The sequence below is a fragment of the Lactuca saligna genome, chromosome 1 (genome assembly GCF_052625555.1).
Source record: "Lactuca saligna cultivar CGN05327 chromosome 1, ASM5262555v1, whole genome shotgun sequence".
Classification (NCBI taxonomy): Eukaryota; Viridiplantae; Streptophyta; class Magnoliopsida; order Asterales; family Asteraceae; genus Lactuca; species Lactuca saligna.
Window position 1 is genome coordinate 7746807 of NC_136417.1, and position 26442 is coordinate 7773248.

General features: G+C 32.7%; 2 protein-coding genes and 1 pseudogene across 2 annotated transcripts; 2 read left to right on the top strand and 1 right to left on the bottom strand.

Moving 5' to 3' along the window:
• The first annotated feature begins 998 nt into the window (after window positions 1-998).
• Window positions 999-3351, top strand: LOC145042842 (uncharacterized). The gene is made up of 6 exons (XM_078991373.1): window positions 999-1322; window positions 2133-2310; window positions 2394-2491; window positions 2592-2688; window positions 2787-2872; window positions 3065-3351. The coding sequence occupies exons 1-6, from the start codon at window positions 1098-1100 to the stop codon at window positions 3116-3118; spliced, it is 738 nt and encodes a 245-aa protein (XP_078847499.1). The 5' UTR covers window positions 999-1097; the 3' UTR covers window positions 3119-3351.
• A 266-nt stretch (window positions 3352-3617) lies between these two features.
• On the bottom strand, window positions 3618-5098 carry LOC145042925 (DNA-directed RNA polymerases II and V subunit 6B-like). The gene is made up of 6 exons (XM_078991479.1): window positions 4960-5098; window positions 4826-4859; window positions 4545-4723; window positions 4341-4392; window positions 3918-3985; window positions 3618-3815 (listed from the first exon to the last, which is right to left on the bottom strand). Exons 1-6 carry the CDS (start codon window positions 4992-4994, stop codon window positions 3746-3748), a joined length of 438 nt encoding a protein of 145 aa, XP_078847605.1. The 5' UTR covers window positions 4995-5098; the 3' UTR covers window positions 3618-3745.
• An 18675-nt stretch (window positions 5099-23773) lies between these two features.
• On the top strand, window positions 23774-26152 carry LOC145002299 (protein FAR1-RELATED SEQUENCE 5-like; annotated as a pseudogene).
• Window positions 26153-26442: the final 290 nt, after the last annotated feature.

Below are 26442 nucleotides of genomic sequence, written 5' to 3' on the forward strand. Positions count from 1 at the left end.
AGGGTATTTTAGTACACCAATACACCACATCTCCTCCGTTGTTAAAGTTTGTCTCCCTAGACTCCAACCATCTTTGGTTTGATTGTGTTCTACCGTTGTCTTTATGAGTTATGAAGAAGATGAGGTAATGTTTTTTGAATTTTAAGTGAAGTACATCTAGGTGGTTAATTGTTTTTGTTGGGTTCTTCTTTTATTAGTTTTTAATTGATTACTTTTGGTTTTTATTTTTCTAATTTATATTTGAAGGTTGCTTGTACGAATATGATGACATATCCTCCGAAAACGTTGATGTTTTAATTGTTTTTTGAATTTTATGAGCATTCAACATAAATTCATAGCCAGGATTTTGAACTTTATATATATATTAATATTAATATTTTTTAAATTAAAATTGTTTGGTGGCAATTATCTTTCTAAATATTAATGTGTTAGGATGTTGGTTTGGAATGAGGGTAAAGTGGTCATTTGTAATCAGTCAGCATATTCAGTCAGATGTTGAATCAAACAACATGATTTCTTACTCAGTCAAGATTTCTTACCCAAACAGACATTTTTCAATCAGCACTTACTCAGTCAGCAACTATCAAACGGGGTCTAAGTGTGAGACCCATGTATTACATGAGTTTATTTAAAAGAAAAACAAAATCCAAATTTTAAACATTTCAGAAGTATGAATTTTTAAGAAAAATAAGAAATATTGAATTATAAAAATTAAAGTGTTTTTTTTTCTCTTTTAGATGTAAACAAATAAGAAAAAAAAATTATGAATCTTTAATTTAATAATTTTGAAATTAAAAAGAAAGTTTATTAATGAAATTGATATGTATTTATTGTTGAATTTAAATATTATTTAAAATTTAATATAATGAATATAATTATAAAATAAAATTTATTTTAAAATGACCAAAAAATTAGACAAAATAAATTAAAATGTGATATGTGGTAAAAAAAAAAAAAAAGGAATTTCCAATTTACTTTGCAAAACGTATTTGGTTCAAAACCCTCTTCCCCAATTTCATTCCGAATCAACGTACAAGAACCCTAATAGTTTACTCCAATTCACAACTGAAGCGTAAGATCCGTTTGTTGAAGGAAAGATGTCGAATCCACCGAATTCATCTGCATCTTCTTCTTCCCAGTTCACATACTCCAATAACAATGGCTCGTATTTTCCGATGCCCTTCCACCTTCAACAACCCCAAACATACCCTGCTGCAGCTCCTCCTCCTCCACCTTCGGTCGTTCAATTCCCCGCTCCACCTCCCTCCTACGCTACTCCATCCACTTCTGTCCCTGGAGTCTACTTTCCCCAGTTCCAGCAGGTAATTTCTGTCAACCCTAATTAATTATTTCCGTTGATCATTTAATGTTCGTACTCCCATACTAGTAATTTGAAGAATTACAAGATGATTTTGGAACATTTAGCAATTACTAGAGTAGGGACTACTTAGGCTGCCCCATCAACCACAACGTTAGTATTCGACACATATATTGTAGGATCAATTTGAAGGATGTAGAAACCTGCCTTTTCAATTTTCCCAAGTATATGCTCTTAAGTTTGTAACATATTTATCCATAGAAATTTGAGACATTGAATGGGCCAAGAAAGTCCTAATGTTATTGGCGAAAAACTGATTGTTGCATTTCTTCGTAACTAAAGGAATTAGTTTTTTCTACTAAACTATATAAGAATATAAGAATATAAGATCTTGATAGTTGACACTTGATCAAAACAAGGATGTCTGTGTCAAAATTTATGTCTTCAGAGAACACATAGTTTTCGGTATAACTGTAAAATGCTCCAAACCTTTCTAATTGCCAAGATAATCATTAAGAAAAATGAATTAATCATCTTGAACCATAAATCTGGCAAAGCTTATCTTTATAAACCTTTTCAACGAGATTGGGATTGAGGAATGATTTCCAGATATCAGACATGAAGTCTTCAATGGTTAGTGGCAGTTTGAGCAATCATAATACTTATTACAATTCATTTTGACTATGAAGCTAAGTGTGTCATATATTCCTTTATTAATCTCATCAGAAGTTTTTTGGATTTCAATTGTCAACAACTAGTGTTTGCAAACAGTGAAACTGAAAGAGTTGTTTTCTTTTTAATCTTCTTGAAACAGGCACAACAGCTATTTCAAAGGGATGCACAAACAATTACACCTGAAGCACTAGAAAGTGTAAAGGCTGCACTTGCAAGCAGTGAAGTGGAGCATAAAGCAGAGGTCAAAAAGAGAGCCATACCTCGTAAAGCAGCTGGTCAAGCTTGGGAGGATCCCACATTAGCAGAGTGGCCAGAAAGTAAGTTTTCTTCAATCTGATTTCTAATTTTCTGATAGCAAAATCTCATCTTGTTGTTGATGATTGTAGTGATATTTTTGCAGATGATTATCGTCTATTTTGTGGAGATCTTGGAAACGAGGTTAATGATGATGTTCTTTCAAAAGCCTTCCAAAGATTTCCTTCCTTCAACATGGCAAAGGTCAGTTTCTTATCTTTACATAAATCAATCAGTTATGTATGTAGTATCTATGTTTCTTTATCATTCAAATTGATTATTGTTTTTTTGTTTACAAATTTAGGTTGTCCGAGATAAGCGAACTGGAAAGACAAAAGGGTATGGATTTGTGAGTTTTTCTAACCCAACTGATCTTGCTGGTGCTCTTAAGGAAATGAATGGTGAGTAACATATCATCTTTTTTCCCATAAAATATAAGTAGTATTAAAAATTTACCAAAAAAGGTAAAAATTGCATTTTTTTTTTTTTCTTTTTGTAGGGAAATATGTTGGTAATCGGCCAATCAAACTGCGCAAGAGCAACTGGAAAGAGAGAACAGATGTCGAGGCCTTGGCCAGACAAAAGGTAATATATATATTTTTTTTCTCTAATATCGTCATAAATAGGTTCATAAAATGTCATAATTAGTATTGTCTTGAAAATACAATGGTGTTATTGTAAAAAAAAAAAAAAAAAGTTTGTTACCTATTTATGACATTCACTGTTTACTTTTTTTTAACTGTTGCTTGCTATTGTATTCTGTCTCTTTGATTGCAGAAACATACACAGAGAAAAAAACAACTCCCGAAAAAGAGTGTCTTGCACAAGTGATTATGAACATATGCCCCCTTTGCTTTTTAACCTTTTGTATTTTTGCATTCAGATGATAGACTGGTTTTCTGTTTGCAAGTGTAAGGATAAATCTTTACTAAAAGAATTATAGAATGGTATTTTTTTTTATGCTGATCAAAACATGGTTGTACTTTCACTTTCTTTATTGACATACTCAAACAAAAAGTATCCATGTTTACACCTGTTAAGTTAATTATGCCTTTTTTGTATGATGTTAATCTGATTAAACTATTCATTGAAGAAAATCTTAATTAATGAAGAAAAACTTGATTGCTCAATTGAGATTGGAGATTCCCTAGAAATTGTTGGTGAATTTAGTATCACTTGTTATTTTGCATCTCTTCAGCTGAATGGTGTTTAGGGTTTAACCATGTCTCTTAACTTGCCTGATTACATGCATAAAACAAGATTTACAAAATATATATGATTGATTCTTGTTGGAAACAAAGATTAAAAAAACAACTTGATAACAAACACCTTTCACAAATTTCAAATCATATTAATTCCAAAGTTGAACATAAATATGCATCATGAGATGATAACAATTCAAATCATTTGTATCAACATAATCCATCATAAACATGCAATTCAGATGATTTATTTCAACTAGTCCCCACCAACTTGTCTCTTCCATGAATCCTCAACGATTAGTTCATCAACTCCCCAGTCTTCATAGCTGAAAAAACAAAAAACATACAGATCATATATAATCATATGATATCACACCATTTTTTTAAATAAAAAGGGGTTGTGTGAGAATGGAAGATAAGAATCTTACCTTCCATCCGGAAGGTATCGACGAATGGTGAAGGGTATCTTCCTCTGTCTAAGCTCCTTCATTGCAATCTATAATAAATCAAACAAAGACACTGATTTGAGTATTTCTAACAAGAATGAGTAGGAAGTGAATTCCATTGGTAAAAGGATGTTGTTTGCATTTTGCAACCAAAAGCGGGATTTGAGTGAATATCCTTCATTTGAAAATAGTTTAACATTGTGGATATCCTTCATTCCAAATTCAAACATTCTATATCAAAGAAAAAGCCAAGTAATTTATCCCCAAACTTGACAAATAGTTTAATAAAACATTCAACCAATGATCAAATAACGATATCTTCTAATGATCGTCATAAGAAAACAGACAAAGTTGGAATTTGTTTTTTCAGAAAAAGAATAACAATGGTGGCGTAAGAATCATTACCTCAAGGGGGTCAGTTTCACCCTCAAGCTCAACCATCACTGGAGCGTTCATGCTGTGAATATACATAACAAACAAGAAAACGCCATATGTCAAAAATCATTTCAAGCATTAACAATGAACAAGAATAAAACACAAGTTCAAGAATCATATATTAGCTTTAATTGATTATCATGTGCAGAGGAAAAAAAAACAGCGAAATCAAACCTAATTTGAAGTGCACGGGTACCCAAGATTCTAGCCCTTTCATACTTCGTCATATACTTTATCGTCTTCCGAGGTTTTTCTACAGCTTCCTGTTCTTCCTTATCTTCGTTGTCACCTAAAAGTGGATCAGGAACGTCTTCTTCCACTTTATCTCCATCAATCTCTTCCTCAGCCCCTTCCTGAAAAAGGAACAAATTTGAGCACAAAATCATTTATAATTGAGAGCTATAATGCAATTTCATATAGAACTATTCATTAAAATTCAGAAACATTTTTCTTACATCGAGTTCGGGTTCGGCTGGCTCATCGTCGTAACTGCAAAACCAAGAGAAAATTGAAATATTTTTTTTTGAGAAATCAAATACGAGAGACAGATTATTAGTAAACAGGAGATGATTATAGAGAAGATGTTTACCCTCCAGCGTCCATATCATAGTCATCGTCGGCCATTTTATCAGACAAAAGCTCCTTTTCTCTTCAGACTAGTTTGATCGAAAGACAACAAGATGAAGACTTCTGTGAGTAAGTAGGGTTATAAACGAGTCTCAGAGAAAATAGGGTATGACTTAGTTAAAAATAATAATTATTTTGTTATTTTTTATAGACCAAATTAGTCCCTATGGTTTGTTAAAAATTATAGAAAAAGTCTTGAACTTGTATTATTCTCCAAACCACATTTTTCTTTTTTATTGTTTTGTTCCCTAAAACTTTATTTTTTGTAAATTTGGTTGATAAACAACCTAAAATGACAAATATACCCCTTAAAGTTGTATTTCTTTTAATTTACATCTTAATTTTGTTTTTATTAAAAAAACCTCAAACCTTAAACCTACCTCTCTCTCTCTCTCCCCCTCCCCTCATTTGAGTTTCTAACAAGGTACTATATCGATCGATGTGCACAGATCATTGTTCTTTCCTTCAGAAAGCCTTTTATCGGTCTTGCTTGGAAGCTTTACTACCAAAGGCACATGACGGTTTCCGCCTCCTCTCTTATCAAATTCCTAGGTACATATTGAGGTATCTTTTGCATTCACAGGAAGATGATTTTATCAGTGTTGATGGATAAATTATCGAAGGTATGAGTTTTCAAGATTTGCCGAAGATACTTATTATGATTCATTATTGTTGTAGGATTATATATATATATATATATATATATATATATATATATATATATATATATATATATATATATATATGTGTGTGTGTGTTTTGGTAATCACATATTTTTGTGTTAAAAGTGTAATCAATTTATGTTTTGAGTTAAAGATTGCAAACAGTTTTTATTATTATTATTTTTTTAAATCGGTTTTAAAGTTAAATTAAGCTTCACGTCCCTTGCTCTTTCTTACTGTTCATAAATGAGTTTTTCTATCTTTTGCCAGTTTTTTACTTATATCAATGTTTCTAGGGTGTGGTTTTGATTATTGTCCGACCCTATTTTTTTTTAATCCTTCAAGATTCTTCATTTTTTACCATATGCACCACCAGGTTAACCTTTTTACAAATTTGGCAAGATTTTTTTCCCTTTTACCCTTTGTCACATCCAAATTTTCTTTTAACAAAGATGAGATTTTAATTTCTTTTATGATTTTAGTATATTTTTTACAAAAAAATTCCAAAATATAACTTTAGTTTTCTATTTTGATCCAAAAAGTTTTGGACTAGCATTACTGTCCAAAATAGGAAGGGAAAATGACTTGCAATGGTAACAAAGTATCACAATTGTTTAAAAAAACACCATTCAAGTTTGGTAAGTACAAAAATAGCAATAAACTATTATCTTTGTACACATCTAAGTACACAATTTGTTCAAATTACATCTTATGGTAATTGGTACTTCAGGTTTATAAATGATATGGCATATTTATTTGCTGATTTGACATATTTATTGCTTAGTTGGAAGTAGACCTCATCTGAAAGAAGCCTTTAAAAGAAGACTATCTTGTTGTCATCAAGAAAAAAGCATATCCAGTTATCCATCCATGAGAGTTCCCAAAATATGAGTCTCATGAACCCAACGGTATGAAACATTACGTACGAACCACCCCATAGAGGTCTAGACCATTTTTTGCTTTAGCATCAATGGTTGACTTCCATTTTTCTATATCTTCCGATTCTTGAACTGTGCCAAATTGATCCACAGCAACTCCTTGATTGCTTTCAACATGTGTAATACAAAATTGTTGGTAAACGAGACTCACACCCCAAAATTTAACACAACCAATTCTTGAAAAAAATAGTTAAAACTCCAAATCCTATTCCAAAAACTAGAACAAATATTATCAATCTTAAATTTCACTTGGATTATTAATATGGTAAAAGGTAATTCCATTTTGGAAAAGAATTAGACCAAACTCTCCTCTTTGATCTTGAAGAACTAATGATCTTTACAAGTGTAACACCCGGTCTCAGGTACACATTTAAATTTAAGTCAAACTTCATATTTTACCCTTGGACTCAGCGAGTTGAAGGCTCAACTCGTCGAGTAGGATCGACTTCGGGTCGGGGGATTAAGTGACCTACTCGATGAGTCGGAAGACTGACTCGGCGAGTAGGAGCTATCTGAGTGAAACCCTAAATTGGAGGGTTTTCACCCTATTTAAACAACTTATGAGGCTTCCATCCCAGCCTCCATCACCCCTAAGTTCTATCCTCGAAAACCTAATCAGTTGTGAGCATCTTTGAGCTATATTTTGCCTTTGCATCTTGATTTGAAGCTAGAAGAAGGACGGGAAGTTTGGTCAATCAAGGAGCAAGTTAGTGGATTTCCGAATTTGGTTGCATTTCCAATGTATTTGAGGTAAATAGTCCCTATCTTAACCTCCTATGTGTTAGATCCAAATTGGGGATTGCACCTTGACATCTTTTGGGGCATTTCCATTCCATTTCGGATTCTAAGGTGTAATGTAGGGTAGAAGATTCAGATATGGAACCTTGGAGGGTCCTCATGGCATAAAGGTGCCATCCTTATGGCCATGAGAACCCCATGCATGTAATAAACCCCATTTTTGGTCCTTTAAGCTTAAAAGTCCCATGCATGGGCGTAAAGTTCATGACTTTACGTGTTATATCGACCTTAGGAGCCCAGATCTACCTTCTGGATGAGATTTGTGTTGGATAAGGTGTCTAAGTCCATAACTTATTTGGTATATACTTGACCCGACCCGACATGGTCCATTCGGGTTGCACTTCACCCGAACTATTTATATGGATAATATTTATGAAAATAGTATGTTTATGATTTATTAATATATTATAAGTTATAATATATTAATATGAAATCATATTATTTAATTAGTATTGATCTTAAATTAATTATTAATTAATTTAGTAATAAAAAGGTGACTAATTAAACATGGGTTATTATATTTATATAGTGTGGGCTAACACTCATTATGGAAGTGGGCTAAGCTTAAGTGGGAGTCCGTGGATGGTCCATGGAGCTTTTAACCCATGGATCCTTGGAAGAGGAAAAGACATGGGTTATTAGGGTTTACCCTAATCATCTACACTATATAAAAAGGCTCATGATGCTTGGAATCGGACTAGGTGTGTGTGCATAAGAGTGGCCGATTCCTAGAAGCAAATATATACTCTCTCATAAGGTTTTCCAAGTTTGTGGTGTTTTGTGATTTCCATTTGAGGCATTCACATTATTGGTGCTTGGCTCTCAAACTCCAAAGGAATCAACTCACAGTCAAAGGTATGTAATTCTTCTTGTTCTTTATGTTTAAAAGTACCCCATGCCATGCTAGATAGGTTATGAACCTTGGAAAAAATTATTTTGCATGTATTATAGTCAAACATAGATCCAAGGTTTCTAGGGTTGCATGAACACCTTAGGAGTGTTAGTTTGCTCAAAACCCAACAGTGATATCAGAGCCTAGGCTTGCTTGCTTGATACTTGTTGCAAATTAGGTGAAAAATCAATTTTATGCAATCTGCACAGGGGACTCGCCGAGTCCATTGGGGGGACTCGACGAGTCCATACGAATCTTCAACCAACTCGGTGAGTCAGTTCATTCACTCGACGAGTTGGTCATGCATAGTGTAGTTTTTTCGATTTTGCTGTTGGAAATGGACTAGAAACATTACTCTAAACTATTTTGGTGTTTTAAAACTTGTTTTAGATGGTGTAATTTTTGTGCTAATCCATTTACAATGGCTTAAATCAAAGTTTCATGCTTTGTATGTGTTCATATGATTCTTGAAATTTTGATATTCATGTTCATGTTCTTAGGAGTTTAGAAGATAAAGGAATTATTTGCTAAATTGTTTATGATTAATTCTTGATCATTTATGTGTTTTAATGGAGTCCATAATTTGTCCTCAAGTTATGGATTTCCAAAGGTCACTTTCTTTAAACACACATTTAAAACACATAAGTTACATAAAAATGAAGAGTCTTCATTTTTATGGACCATTAACTCATAAGTTATGAAATGAAGAGTTTTTGAATAGTTTCAAAACTTGTCCTCAAGTTTTGGAATTTGTAAAGTTGCACACACTTTAATAAACTTTAATTCCAACCCTTACAGTTTTAAAGGTTAAAATTCAACCCTTATACTATTATAACATTAATGGTTAGTTATATATATATATATATATATATATATATATATATATATATATATATATATATATATATATATATATATAAGATTCAGTTGTTTTACCGTTAGTAGACCTCATTCACAAAGCCGATCCATAAGGGGGGGTATAAGGTTGCTGCCTATAAAATGGCAGCTTAATGTGTGTCTATTCTCATCCCATCGCTTCCTTTATCGGTGGAGGGTCATTAGCCGAACGGGTAGGACAATGACTTTAATTCTCATTAAAAGTATAATGATTATTATAAAGTAACTATATTTTCATAAAATTCCCAATCTTAGTTACTTTAGGAAAATGTGAACATGGTGCTAAACCATGAAATTCGCACTTTGTACCTTACCAAGTCGTTGGTGGAGTGTGTGTGGGTTACCGGCACTCTAATTTGGACTAATAAGGATAACAAAGGGCGACTTAATGTTTATCATAGATTGGTGGAGCGTGTGTGGGTAACCGGCACATCGATTAGGTGATAATATTAGGGGTACCAAGTGAGTTTGCATGGTTATTCACACCTTGTTTTGTGATCCTCTGCATCCCAATCACAAAACTTGAAGGGCACAATCGAGATTGAAACATGTGATGGGTTTTGATCATAAGACATCCTATGTGCTCATACAAACCCTAATGCTTGGATCTAGGTTTCTCTATTGTACATGCTTTGAATCCAAGACTATAAACCCTAATTCTAGCATACATATAATCATATTAACATGAGAATAAGTTTATAGTGTTACCTTGATTGTTATGTAGCAATAACAATCCCAAATCTCCTTGTATTGACTTTGGAAGGCTTAGAGTCACAAGTGTCACTCCTCTAATGGCTCACAAACACCATAAGCAAGTGGAGAAGGTATAAGGAGAGAGGTGAGAGGTTAGAATTCGTATCTAGGACCTCTTGGGAAGGGATACACGAATTCATGACCCTAGGGGTGTTTATATAGGTGTAGAGATAGGGTTTCAGTCATTATCCTTATCTAGTTGATTATCCATTAAGCAACCAATAAGATAATCCTTGAATCCTTATCATACTCGAATTCTAAGGGATTTACACCTCAAATTCGTTCACCATATATATAAGATAATCCTTACCTTATTTTGTAACTGTCACATAATTACAAATCAGCCCCTCTAGTTTAATTAATTACATTTGATCACAAAACTAATTCTCAATTAATTATTGACCAATATTAATTAAACAAATATGATTTCTCCTTTAATATATTATTCTTATAACATATTAATAAATCATATTATCCTCTCTCTCTTTATTCATTTCTCCAATCAAGTTGCTTTGGTGAAGGCAACCCAAAAGGACCATGCACCATCGGGTCAAGTACATACCAAAATAGTTATGGACTTAGACACTAATCCAACAACATGCCATTGAAAAGTTCAATGAATCTCAAAAGAATCTAGGAATTTCTTGAACCAATTAAACCTAATATCTTATTTCGTTTTCATGTTGGTGAATCGTCATTCACCTACCTTCAAATATGTTATAGCTTAGATTACGACATCCCTCTTCTAAGTTATAACATATTATGTTGGATCCTAGCCTTAATATTACATTTAGGTGTCTTATTAAGGATTCTATATATCTAATCTAAACTTACTTGTCCTTCTTCCTTTCAGATGTCTTCCAACAACAATGCTTCGGGCTCTAACCCTACCGGCTCCTTCTCTCTCGTGAACCTTTGTGGGAGAGTCATCTCGTGATCCCTCGGTTCCTTGGTTAAGGCAACCGTTCCTTCATTATCACAGGAAATTTCCATAGGCTCTTTTATGGCAGGCACAACTCCAAGGTCACCAATGAAGTTCTTCAACCATATCGCCTCCTTGGACGCTTCGGTCGCTGCAATGTACTCTGATTCACACGTTGAATCAGCTACAGTTTCCTGCTTGGAACTTTTCCAAGTCACTGCTCCTCCATTTAGGTAAAGATCCAGCCCGATTGCGAACGGTAGTTGTCTCTGTCGGTCTGGAAACTTGCGTCACTATACCCTCGCACCTTTATGTCATCACTCCCTCCGAGGACTAAAAACCATTCCTTGGTCCTCCGAAGGTACTTAAGGATATTCTTAACCACAATCCAATGAGCTTTGCCCGGGTTCCCTTGATATCTACTGACCATGCTCAAGGAAAAGGCCACATCAGGTCGAGTACAAGTCATAGCATACATGATCGAGCCAACTGCGGAAGCGTAGGGTACTCGGCTCATCTCTGCTATCTCGGCTTCGGTACTCGGACTTTGAGTCTTACTCAACTTGGCATTACTCTGTATCGGTAGTTCTCCCTTCTGTGAGTTCTCCATACCAAAACGTTTTAGTACTTTATCCAAGTAAGTGTTCTGACTAAGTCCTATTAGTCTCTTGCTTCGTTCTCTCACTATCCTTATTCCCAAAATATAGGAAGCCTCTCCGAGTTCCTTCATAGCAAAGCACTTCACGAGCCAGGACTTAACCTCCTGCAAAGTCGGGATGTCATTTCCTATGAGTAGTATGTCATCAACATACAAAATTAGGATGCTAACTATACTCCCACTGGCCTTGACATATACACATGATTCATCTTCTCTTAGTACAAATCCAAACTCTTTGAATTTCTCATCAAAGCAAAGATTCCATCTGCGAGATGATTGCTTAAGTCCATAAATGGACTTCTCAAGCTTGCACACTATATTGGGATGCTTCGTATCGAAAAAAAACCTCTGGCTGAGCCATGTAAACATCCTCAGCCAACTTCGCATTAAGGAAAGCGGTCTTGACATCCATCTGCCAAATCTCACAATCATGAAATGCAACAATGGCTAGCATTACCCTAATAGATTTTATCTTGGCAACTGGTGAGAAGGCCTCATCATAGTCAACTCCGGGAGTTTGAGTAAAGCCCTTCGCCACCAATCGCGCTTTATACGTATGCACATTCCCATCCATGTCGGTCTTCTTCTTGAAGATCCATTTGCACCCAACTGTCCTACGTCCGGGTACATTGTCAACCAAATTCCAAACTTGGTTGTCATACATGGACTGAATCTCACTATCCATCGCATCTTTCCATTTAGCAGACTCCGGGCCTGCCATGGCTTCCTTATAGTTGTTAGGTTCATCTAGATTTACTAGTGTACTGTAACTAATATACGTTTCCCCTTCGGTGTAATATGAAAACCATACAATCGGGGTTAAACTCTAACTCTTTCGGAACGTCTAAAAGGTAAGGATTGGTCAATTGGTTCAATCGGAGTTTCCTCCTCGGGTTGAGCGCCAACGTTAGAGGTTCCTTTATCGCTCGATTCTTGAATCTCTTCAAGATCGATTTGCCTCCCACTATCTCATTGGCTTATGAGTTCTCACTCTCGAAAATCCCCTCTTCTCTTAACGAAGACAACATTGCCACTCGGTCTATAGAAGAGATATCTAAAGGATCTCTGCGGGTAACCGATGAAAATAAATCGCTCACTACGAGGTTCGAGCTTGTCGTGAGTATCTCGTCTTACGAAAACTTCACAAACCCAAACCTTGATGTGTGCTAACGAGGGAGCTTTCCTTGTCTACATATCGTGAGGTGTTTTGGCAACCTTCTTTGTAGGGACTCGGTTAAGGATATGGGCGACAGTCTCTAAGGCATACCCCCAGAATGAGATAGGTAGTGAAGCATGACTCATCATAGAACGAGCCATGTATAACAGGGTTTGATTACGCCTTTCTGCCACACCATTCAATTGTGGTGTCCTAGGTGGCGTCAATTGCGAAACTATTCCGCATTCCTTGAGATAGTCGTGGAATTCAAGACTTAGGTACTCTCCTCCTCGATCGGATCGAGGCATCTTGATTTTCCTGCCCAATTGATTCTCCACTTCTTGCTTGAATTCTTTAAACTTTTCAAACGTTTCTGACTTGTGCTTGATTAAGTAAATATACCCATATCTACTATAATGATCGGTGAAAGTCACATAGAAGCGGTTTCCATCCTTTGTGGTGGATCTAAAGGGTCCATATACATCGGTATGTATGAGATCCAATAAACCCTCACCCCTCTCACAAGTACCAGTTAAGGGTGACTTGGTCATCTTTCCAAGTAAACAAGATTCGCACGTGTCATCTTCCCTAAGGTCGAATGACTCCAACACTCCATCCTTTTGGAGTTGGACTATGCACTTCTTGTTAACATGTCCAAGACGACAATGCCATAAAGATGCTTTATCCATACTATTGGAAGAATCCATACACAACACATCATTTCCTAGGTTATCTACAACCATAACAGTTTCATAAATTCCATTACAAGGCATTGCTTCAAAGTATAAAACACCATTTAGATAAAGCATAAATAGAACCATTCTCATTATTAAATGAATATCTAAATCCTTGTCTAAACAAACCATGAAAAGAAATGATGTTTCTTACCATATCTGGTGAGTAGCAACAATTATTTAAATCTAAACCTAATCCATTACTAAGCACTAAAGAATACACTCCAATCTTGGTGACGGGTGACGATCTTCTGTTTCCCATGATCAAATTTATCCTTCCATGATCCACATCCTTATTTCTTCTTAGTCCCTGCAAATCAGAAAAATGTGGTAACCACATCCTGTATCAAGAACCCAAGAAATAGCATGAGATGAATCATTAGATTTAATAGTGTATATACCTGCATAAGATGGCTTGATCTTTCCATCCTTGATGGCTTGTAGATATTCCGGTCAGCTTCTCTTCCAATGCCCTATTTTGTGGCAATGATGGCAGTCTGCCTCCTTTGGGTTAGAGTTGGGCTTAGCAGGATCAACCTTGGTCCCACTAGAAGAGGAACCATCTTGGGACTTTCCTATGTGGTGGCTCTTTGACGGAGCCTTCCTCTTCTTTCCCCTTCTTTGCCCAATTGCCAAAACAGTAGTTGCGGGTGGATTAGGAGTTGGTGCAACAGACTTGTCCTTTAGGTTGCTCTCAGCAGTCCTTAGGAGCCCTTGGAGTTTGCTTAGGGTGACCTCTTCCTTGTTCATGTGGTAGGTTATCCTACATTGGTTGTAGCATGAGGGAAAGGAGTGAAGAACAATGTCGATAGCCAAATCTTCCCCAAATTTGACATTCAACTTGCGAAGACGATCAACATACCTTTGCATCTTTTGCAAGTGCACGGTTAGAGATGCTCCACCTCCCATTTTAGCAGTGATCATATTCGTAATGATTTCATAGCTTGCCTCGTGCTATGGTGATATCTCTCCATCAAGTCTATATGCATCTTGTATGGATACATGTTCTCATAGGACTTTTGGAATTCGGAGTTCATTATGGCTATCATGATGCAATGGACTTTCATTGCATCACGCTCATGGGTCTCAAAGACAGCCATCTCTTCGGGAATAGCAGTTTCAGGATTGATCTTCTCGAGCTTCTCATCGAGAACATACTCTTTGTCCTCGCAACGCGCGATAGTGCGAATGTATCTTATCCATTCGCTAAAGTTCGATCCATCGAAAGTCACTTTTTGACAAAGACTCATTAGCGTGAATGAGCCAGCAACAACATTGTTTGTGTTAGACATCTACAAATAGAAAGGACAAAGTTTGATTAGAATTGAATCCCTAATTAAACACCCAAAATGAAAAATTAGGGCTAGGATCCAACATCATTATTTACATATTAGAAAAGGGATGCCGTAATCCAACACGCAAATAATTTGGAGGTAAGTGAATGACGATTCACTAATTCTTCACCATGAAAAACATAAGCTTAAGTTTTAAATGTATTGAGAATTCCTAGATTTTCTTGGAGATTCATTGAACTTTTCAATGGCATGTTTAAATCTCGATATGCCCCACTCGTTTGTGACTGGGATGTCGAGGATCACAAAGTGGGTGTGAATAACCATGCAAATTTACATGGTGCCTTCGTTGTTACAGTCACATATTTAATGTGCCAGTAAACCACACACGCTCCACTAACTTTTTAGCAAGGGTGCAAAGTGTAATTTCATGGGATTACATCAATTTCACTTTTGCCTAAAGTAAGTAGGATTGGGAATTTTTAAAAAATGTTTAGTTACTTTATTAATATTCATTATACTTATTAATGAGGAGAGGATTGCCTTTTCCTACCCGTTCGGCTAACGACCCTCCACCAGTCAAGCAAGCGGTGAGTGTAAGTGTACACCCATTAAGCGTCATTTTATAGGCAACAACCTTTTACCCACCTTATAGAACGACTTCGTGAATGAGGCCTACTAACGGTAAGATTAGCATTTTAATTATATATATATATATATATATATATTTATTAAGCGTGTAATAATATAATAGTATAGGGTGTATTTTAAACATTTCAAAATACTAGGGTTTTAATCTTCAATTTAAAATTTTTGAAATTTAATACCATTCAAATTAAAATTTTAAATATTAAAACTCTTAATTTAATAATTATCTCAAATTAAACTATTAATTCAAATTATTAAATCATAAGGGATTATTAAATCTTAAAGGATAATTACCAATTAAACAATTAACTTATCCTAATCCCTTTTATCCCTCTAAATTTCGAAAATAATGGGAGGGGATAATTCAAAATCTTTAATTACCATATTTAACAATTAATAGATAATTACAAGATATGAGATTATCCAAATCCCTCAAATGTAGGATCTTATCTTGGGGAAGGAGGCAAATCTTGAAATCTAAGGGTTTGCAAACCCTAGATCTCGAAATCTTGAATTAAAAGGAAAGGATTCAAAAACCCTTCAAGATTTTCGCAAATTAGGGTTAGGAAACCCTAATCTCGAAATCTATAACCTCCTAGGGTTTATAGGCAATAAACCCTAATTTCTCAAGTTCATACAATTGAATAATACTAATTGAAAACAAGTTAACGAAAGGCTCTGATACCACTAATGAGTTTATACAAACAATCCTATGTGTGCATGCAATCCTAGATTTGGATCTATGTTTTCACTATTAGGTATACAACTTTATGAACACACGAATAAAACCCTAAAGTAGATTGCTATTTTCGAAATTCATATATAAGGTTAGATCACATACCTCTTGTTGTTATAATGCAAACAAACTTAAATCTTCAAACCCTAAGTCTTGAAAGCAAGCACCACAAGTGTAGTGCCTCTAATGGCTCACAAACACCACAAGCAATTTGAGAGGCTATATAGAGAGAAGGGGAGAGGTAGAAATCAGCCTAGGGATCTCTTAGAAAAAAGTGGGGCGATTTCTTAAGGCCTAGGGGTCTTTATATAGGGTTAGGACTAGGGTTTCAGTCCTTATCCTTGTCCAATTACTTGCCCACCAAACAACCATAAGATAAGCCTTAAAAACACTTATCTCTTGGACCATATGGACGATTTCAAGGATATCCAATCCCTTGAATTCGTCCACCCTTCTCCAAGGATAACCATTGCCTTATTTTGCAACTATCACATAATTACAATTCAGCCCCTCTAGTTTAATTAATTACACTTGATCACAAAATTAATTCCTAATTAATTATTGACCAATATTAGTTAAACAAATATGATTTCTCCTTTAATATATTATTCTTATAACGTATTAATAAATCATAATAACCTCTTTCTCTATTTATTTCACCATTCAAGTTGCTTTGGTGAAGGCAACCCAAAACGACCATGCATAACCGAGTCAAGTATTTACCAAATATGGTTACGGGCTTAGACACTAATCCAATAATGTATAGAGGAGGGTTTAATTGAGAAAAAAAGTTGAGAATGGGGGAATCATTCTTAACCAATCATTTATTTTTGCCGCAAAAGCTTCCGTCGTACCAGCGGAAATGGGAAAGGAATAGACATGTGTTTTCCAACAAAAACATGTTCCCTTAAACTATGCTAAGCATTACCTCAATATATACAAAAACATAGTTTTTTCATTTTTTTTAACTTTTAAGAAACTATTTTTATCGAAAAATGATTTTAAATATACCAAAATTCATGATTTTTTATTCTCTACAAATAGACATCCATATTGATATAGTTTTAAGATAAAATAAAAAAAATTATTTTTTTATATTTTCAGCTATCATTATTCATAAGTGAATAAAAATGAATCAGGTTTTTACTACAGTACATTCGTTATTCACTTATGAATAAAAACTATGATTAATTTTTTTTACGATTTAAGTATCATTCATATATGAATATAGCATATACTAAACATAGTATATTCATATTTAAATATTAGACGATTCATTCACTTGTGAATATTACATAGTATATTCACTTGTGAATATTAGATGATATATTCACTTATGAATATTAGATAATATTTTCATATCTGAATATTACATAGTATTACATGGTATATCACATGTGAATATTACATAGTATATTCACTTGTGAATATTATATGATATATTCACTTATGAATATTACACAATATATTCACCTATGAATATTACAATGTGTTTTCACAAATATATATAATTTTTATATGTTATTCACATATGAATAACATACAAACTTGCATATTCGTTTTTTTGTTTTAATAATCATATACTGATTCAAGTGAGAAAACATATTCATATATGAATATAACGTGGTAATTTAGTTTATGCATTTCATCAAACAGTTGGAAAAACATGATACTTTGACTATTTAAATCTTACAAAATAGTAGATAGATAGAGAATTATATGAAATTTTTCAAAAAAAAAAAAAAGATTTGATCTTTTTCTAACCTCAATTTTGAAGTTTTATTTGACAATCGATGTTGAATGAATGATATGAAGTGGATTTTTTGTTGATTATTAATGATGTTGATCTAATAACACTAGGAATATAATTAATCGTAGATGTTGAAGATCTGATCGTATTCAAGCAGAATTGAAGGTTGAATTAAAAGAACCAAAAACGAATTTTTGTTGTTAACTGTTAAATCATGTTGATAAACATGTTATTGACGAAGATCGATAATTTATTAACACCGGATGATGTTGATGATGGTTTAACTGAAGAAATCTGGATGATTGTTGAAGGTTGGAGGAGAAATTTGGATGATGAACGATCGAAATTTCTATACAGTTACCTATTTGAGATTGAAGGTTATTATCATATTTACAAGTTTGTCACTTTGTCTTGTTATGCTTAGATTAAATGAGTAGCTGAGAATGATTACTCAATTCTCAACCTTTTTATTTTCTCAATTGAACCCACCTATATATATATATATATATATATATATATATATATATATATATATATATATATATATATATATATATATATATATATATATATAGGTTCAGGTATTCTAATTAATTATTATGTGGATGTATGAATGATTGTGGGGCAAGCAAAATTAAATAATTAAATAAATAAATAAGGGTAATTTAGTAATTTGATTAATAAGTTCCAAAAATAATCCCTATAATCATGATATTGAATTTTTAACCTAATTTCTCCTAGTTATATCTAGAGCCGTTCCCCTCTTTATCTAAAAACCAAATCTTGGTCGATCTGCAAAATTGGAATTGACTACAAAATCAATCTTGAGTTCTAAAAAACCGATTGCGCTTTCCTTGATGCGCCGGGGTTAGAAGACCAACAGAAAAGGCACCTACAGAGGCTTCCACCACCGTCATCACCATCCCCGATCATGTCTACTCTGTCGCTCGTCGCTCCCTTCCAACGTCTACACCTCCGACCGATCCCATCAGGTGATATAATCACTGTAACCTGGAATCTTTCTTGTAATTTGTCCATGACTACAGATTTTTATTAAAATTTTTATTTTAGTGTTTTTTTTTGTTCATCATCGTCAGATAGAAATTGAAGTTTATTCGAGTTTTAACGGTTGACATCGTAACCCAAATCCTAACAATCTAAGGTTCATCAAGGTTTGTCGATTTTAGCTCGGCTTGATACATACGAACACAGGATATTGAGGTAATATTTTTCTTCTTAATAATAAATACGTAATTAATCCTATCTATGAGATTTAGTGTTGATTTATTCCCTGTATCTTGCAATTTAAACTTTTTTGTTATCGACATTTTTTTATTACTTTCATTTGTAATCTATATGTCAATTCTAAACTGGTTATGGAGCTTTTTGCTTGTGGATATTGGAGGATTTCGTCTATTTTGAGATTTAAAGTTCAAATTTCAACCGTAGTTTTATAACTGAGATATATTATTGAATCACATGTTATATCTATTTGACTTTCATACTAAGTTTTCTTTTTATTTGTATTAATTTGATCGCTTTTTAATATAAAACAATGATGACAAAAACTTGTTTCCTGGAACATATATGTTGTGTGGAGCTTTGATGAGTTTTTAATTTTAATATTCATTATATTATGGTTTTCAATTTCATGGCTCTCGATGATGTTTATTAATTTTACTTTGATTTTAAAAAAATACTTGATCAAATGGATGGTTGGTCATTGTAAGAGGCGTCCAAGTTGTCACAAATTTTACTCCTCCTTTCTATTTATGATTCATATATCTGTCCATCAACTTATGAAACTACTTTCTAGTAATCCATTAGTGGTTTGTGTATTTTATACAATTCCAATTCTATCGGAATGGAATCACGAATTCAATTTCTATCGGAATGGAAACACGAATTCTAATTCTATTGGAACGGGATATGAATATTTTCTCACTGGTTATGGTGCAATTAACAAGTCCATATAATTTTCCAAAGGAATTTAGTTTTTTATTTTTCATTTGCTAATGCGTTATTGGATTCTAAAATACAATTGGATTTGTTTTCACAGAAGTTAATGTTTGAAGAACGGACAATAAAATTAAAAGTGTTTCTTAGCAACATTATTCTTTTAGAATGAATTAGTTTATTTGTTAGATTTTGATGTTTTGTTTCCCGATTTGAAAGTTTTTTAGTTTTATTCCATAACAATAAATGCAATTTTTTTAGCAATTGTTACATGTATTCTATAAGAATTAATATAATTTTTGTTTTTATTTTCAGTTAATGGTTCGAGAATTTGTTATTCTATAAGAATTTTTTAAAGTAATGATCAAAAAATATGTTCAAGAATATTTTTATTATTTTATGGTTCAAGAATATTTTTATTTTTGAATATACTCATAAACATATTCTGTCAAAATATCCGAATTAAAAAAATTATATTTCGTAAATTCGGATTTTTAAAATTAATAGAATCTAGTTTCCCTTAAAATATGCAATTTTCCTTTATTAAATCTATATTAATAGACTAAAATACCATTGTAATTAAATTAGATGGTATTTTTCAATTATATTTAATTCAATAATATGTATTAATCATTTTCTTAAAATAAGTAAAATGATTGGCCCACAATCATTCCTACCTCCATACAATAATTAGTTAGAATATAATAACCTAAGCGTACACACACACACACATATATATATATATACACACACACACACACACACTAGTAAAAAAATAATTTTAATCTTTTTTTGTCATATATCATTCTAATACAACTTCACATTAATATTATGTCATGTGTCAATGAGATATATATTAGGCAAATAACTATCACAATTAATGAGGTTAAGGTTTTAAATAATAGATTAAACTTTTTATATAAGCATTTATTTTTTTAATTATACGTTAAATTTGAAGTTATAACTAACTTTAAAATTTTAGTATATCTCTTAATTGATAATTTATTTAATATAATTGATTAATAATTATGAATTTTTGCTATAAAAATTGAATTAGTTTTATAACCGTTGTTTCCATAGGTTATATATATATATATATATATATATATATATATATATATATATATATATATATATATATATATATATATATATATATATAACTGTATTCAAGGGGTGCATTTTTATTTTTTGCACAAAGCATTCAACATCAATATAAATCGAAACACAAGAATTCTTTTTACTTTCTTGTCAATACAATACGTTACATGACCATTTACATGGTTAAACTTACCCCTGCCAAAAATACCCGATACTCGAATTACCCGCTTAATTTTTTCGGGTATCGGATAGATTTTTTCAGGTAATCGGGTAACCCAATCTCTCTTCAGTTCAGGTATAGGGTACGTTTGTTGGGTTTCGGATATACCCGAATCACCCAAATTATTTTAATTTTTTTCATAGAACTTATACTCTATAGCAGGTATTTGATCACGCTTAAAGTAACTATCATTCTTGTAAAAGATAAATCTCTTTTATTATGACAATATGACACTAACAATATTAAAAAAAAAGTTGTGTATATATTATCATGTTCTTTACAACATAACTGTTTTCTAAATTATGGTTTTCATTGTAACTAACAAACTCTTTATCTTGACGAAACTTCAGAACATGACAAAACTTATGCCTACAAATATCTTAAACATTTTAAACTTTTAAACTGAGATCTTTAAATATTTGTTTTTTAACATCTTATTAGATTAGATTAAGCTGTTAAAAAATTGTTTGGTATCTCAAATATTATTGACTAAAAAATCTCAACGTTCAAAGTTTGAGTAACTTCGTTTATGTCTCGTTTGTTTATATAAACAATACTAATAAAGCACGACGTATTTATTTTATTAAATTTATTTCAGGTGCAGTTAAAAAAATTTATATATATTTTGGGTAATACCCGAATTACCCAAACCCGACCCACTACCCAAACCCGAAGTAAATTGGGTCGGATAACGTGTATCTTTTTAAACATGAAAAACCCGAATTACCCGATCCGAATTACCTGAAACCCGAAAAAATTACCTGATCAACACCCCTAGCTAAACTTCTGTTTGAACCTCTTAAAATTTTTGAATGAGCTAGCAGAAAAATTAATGAAATTTATTGGAAGAAGATTGAAATTTTAGTTTTTAAATTTCACTATAAATATCCAATAGACTATATGGAACATTTATCGAAGTAGGTTTACTTTTAAATAAAATTGTTATTAATAATAATAATAATAATAATAATAATAATAATAATAATAATTTAAAGAGTATTAATTGAAATCATCAGTTTTAGTGGATTTGAATTTGAAAAAAAAAATTTAATAAAAAACATCAAAAATTTTCAAAATTCCTTTGTATAGTGAATTCCAACAAAATTTAATTTGACAAGAAAATGGAACAAAACAAGATACGAAATCAAATTTACAATTCTATTTCATCAAATTATTTTGAATTCTATAAATCACAACCACTCAATTTCTTTAAATGATATGAGACGATCACGTCTCAAGAAAATGCAAGGAAAGAAAAAGACAAAGTCTAATCCGATGATGGGTCACATGGTTCATTATGAAGTGGAAAGGTGTCAAGCTTTTACTTGTTTTGCTGGTACAAAATCTATCTATATGTGGGTGTTGGTGAATTGTGAACGGTGACAAAAAAAAAAAAAAAAAAAAAAAAAGAGGAACTTCAATAGTTTGTGTTCGTTGGTGGGTATAGATTTGATCAAACTTTAATGAAATTCACTTGGTGATATTACATATATTTGAGTATCGATTAAATATGAAACTTCCGTTGGTGGGTATAGATTAGATCGAACTTTAATGAAATTCACTTGGTGATATTACATATATTTGAGTATCGATTAAATATGAAACTTCCGTTGGTGGGTATAGATTAGATCGAACTTTAATGAAATTCACTTGGTGATATTACATATATTTGAGTATCGATTAAACTAATCCTTACATCGTTAACAATTTATATATATATATATATATATATATATATATATATATATATATATATATATATATATATATATATATATATATATATATATAGGTTCAGGTTCATTTGAGACCATTCTAATTTTGTGAGACCGTGAGACAAAATCTAAAAATAATTTTAAAATGCAAAATAAATGGAAAAATCCAAAAAAAACGATTTATTTAAACTACGTAGTTTTGATAAGTGATTTAATAAAAAAAACAAAAAAACGATTTCCATATGCGTTTCTTTATTCAGTGGCAATTTCCATACATGATTTAATTGCACTATTCTTTTTGATCGACGCCTTCCATAATACCTTAGAAATCGGAATTACAAGATAAAACGTTTTCAATTCAATTGCCATACGATCACAAAAAGGATTTCAAAGAAATCGAAATTACAAAAAAGATTTTAAAGAATTCGGAATTACAAGTTATTGTAATTCATAACAAAAAAAGTTTATGTTCACAGAAGAGTTAAAAAACGATTGCAAAGGAAAAAAATCACAGAAATCGTGATTCCCAGAAAACACGATAAAGTGTGGCTGCAACATCCAAGAAGTTTCAATTCACAGGTTAATATCCATGTTACTTTTGTTTGGTTTTGCTATTACACTTTTCACAATTCACCAATGATTTCACTTTCAACTACTATAGACCGTTATTAGAAATTTTAGTGGTATTTGATGGAACAATTCTTGAATTGGGAAAAGTGATTATTATGATAAGTATATTAATTTTGCATATGTTAACTGTTCCGATTGTTTATCAACATCATTTTTATTTTATATGTTCTATTATTATTCATGTTGGTTTTGTTTGAAATTTATTTGAATTTATTGCTTTTATAATAATGAAAAAGTTAAGTCATCTCTAAAAAGTTACTGTCATGGCATTAATAGGGTCACTCCTTATTGTCTTTTACTTGTGGTTTTGTGCAGACCATGATGTTAGAAACCGAAGCAGGTGATCAAGCTATAGAACTGTATATAAATGAAAATGTTGACACAAATGATTTTGTGGAAGCAACATATGAATCTGAAGAACTTAATGATTTCGGTGTGAACATCGAATTTGATGAGGATGATGTTAATGATGAAAGGATACTGGGAAAGGTTTTTGATACACCCGATGATGCCTATACATTTTATAATGATTATTCATTTTTGCATGGCTTTGGTATACGTAGAGATGACACAATTAAAAATCCTAAAACAAATGAGCCTTTTCGGAAGATATATGTATGCAACAAAGAAGATTTCAAACGGATGGACAAAAATGCGTCAAGTGAAAATGAGATAAAACGTCGTAGAGATGTTAGAACCGGATGTCAAGCAAAGCTTCGAATAACAAGACAGGAGGATGGAAAATGGTTGGTGGACTCGTTTAATGACACACACAATCACGACTTGACCATGACACCTACGAAAGTGATGAAGCATCGGTCTCATAGCAATTTTCACCGTTCAATAGAAGGTAAATCTCTTATGGTGCAATTTGGTCAAGCAGGGTTGAAACCTTCTCAGATTAAAAAGGCTGTTAATACTATGAAAACCTCAAATTTAGCTTATGTAACTTCAAAGCAATGTGCTGATGTCTTATCTGAGCATCGAAAACAACATAGAGGAAAGGAGTTCTATGGACTTATAAAACATTTTCAAGATAAAACATTAATTGACAGTGACCAGTATTTTGTCGTAGATTTGTCTGATGATGGGTATCCTAGAAATATCTTTTGGGTTGATGGTAGATCAAGAGATGCCTATACAAAGTTTAGAGATGTTGTTGTGTTTGATGTCACTTATATGACTAACAAATTCAAGATGCCTTTTGCTCCCTTTACTGGGGTGAATCATCATGGACAGTCTATACTTTTTGGTGGAGCATTGCTTGAAAATGAAAAGGAAGAGACATTTGAATGGTTATTTGAACATTTCCTAAAATGTATGTTTGGCAAGTATCCGAATGCGATTATTACCGATCAAGACAAAGCTATGGGAAATGCAATAAAAAAAGTGTTTCCAGAGACCCGACATCGCTTTTGTTCATGGCATATCAGGAAGCATGAAACTGAGCACCTTCGATCGTATGTTTCACGTTATAGTGATTTTCAAGAGACGCACAGACAATGGGTAAATAGTGACACCATTGAACAATTTGAAGCAACATGGGAAGATATGTGTATTAAGTATGAATTGGAAAACAATTGTTGGCTTAGTGACATGTATAACCAACGTATACATTGGGCTAAACCTTTCTTGAAGGATATTTTCTTTGCTGGTATGACTACAACCGGACGAAGTGAGAGTATCAATTCATTTTTTGATGGATTTGTTAACTCGAGGACCATGTTGAATGAATTCGTTCTACAATACGACAAAGCAGTTGAGTCACGAAGGGCCGCCGAAGAAGATGAAGACTTCAAGACTATGAACTCGAGGCCGGTTCTTTCTTCAGTGCATCCAATCGAAGCAAAAGCAGGTCAATTTTATACTAGAAAGATGTTCGATACTTTCAAAAAAGAATGGACCGAAGCTATTATCAATTTGACTCACGAGACTATAACAAAAACTACAGAAGAAAGCATATATAGAGTTGGGCGATTAGATGTTAATAAAAAATATTGGCGTATAGTATTTTTACATTTCGTTCTTTAAATCAAGTCATCGTCACATGTTCGTGTTCAATGTATGAGACAAATGGGATTTTATGCAAGCATAGCTTATATGTGATGAAGAAGAAGCATGTTCAAGAACTGCCGAGTCACTATATTTTACCGCGATGGACCCTTGATGCTAGGTACAAACTTGGTAGTGCTAGTATCGGACTCGGAGAAATAAATACTGAAAATGGAGTTAGTGCCTACACATTATTTTGTGTCCGTTCAAATTTTACTAAACTTATTGAACAAGCAAGGGACTCCCCTTTGGAGATACAAAAACTTAATACGATATTGATAAGACTTTTAGATGATCAAGCAAATCAAAAGAAATCTATGTCTTTGGAAAATGCGTCTCAAAGTTCTTGTATGGGAGTATCGCAAGTAGATATGATGCCACAATTATCTGTCCGTGATCCTCTTGGTCCAACTACTACAAAAGGACGTCCTAAACTTGCTAGTAGAATGAAGTCTTCTTTAGAAGCCCCCAAAAAACGAACATGCTCTTACTATCAAGGATTGTGTCATTATGCCACTAGTTGTTCAAAAAGAAAGGTAATTACAATAATAATTTAATTATCATGGTTGAGAACTATAATAATTATATTAACAATTTTTTTTATTTTTTTTCATGTATTAGGCGGATGCATTGCAAGAGACATAATGATGAGATGTGTTGTTTCTGAGAGCAAAAGAAAAATTAGATGTTTCATGACATTTTTTCTTGGTTAACTGCACCTTTTTGATGTTTTAGACTCATACGATGTATGAATAATCCAGATTTTATTGATGCTTCTTAACAATTTTTAATGTTTTCGAATGAAATTATGAGGGTATTTTGTGAAAAACGAAATTATGAGGGTATTTTGTGAAAAAAACTGAAGTATAATGATATTTTGTGAAAAAACAAAATTATGAGGGTATTTTGTGAAAAAAAACAGAAGTATAATGATA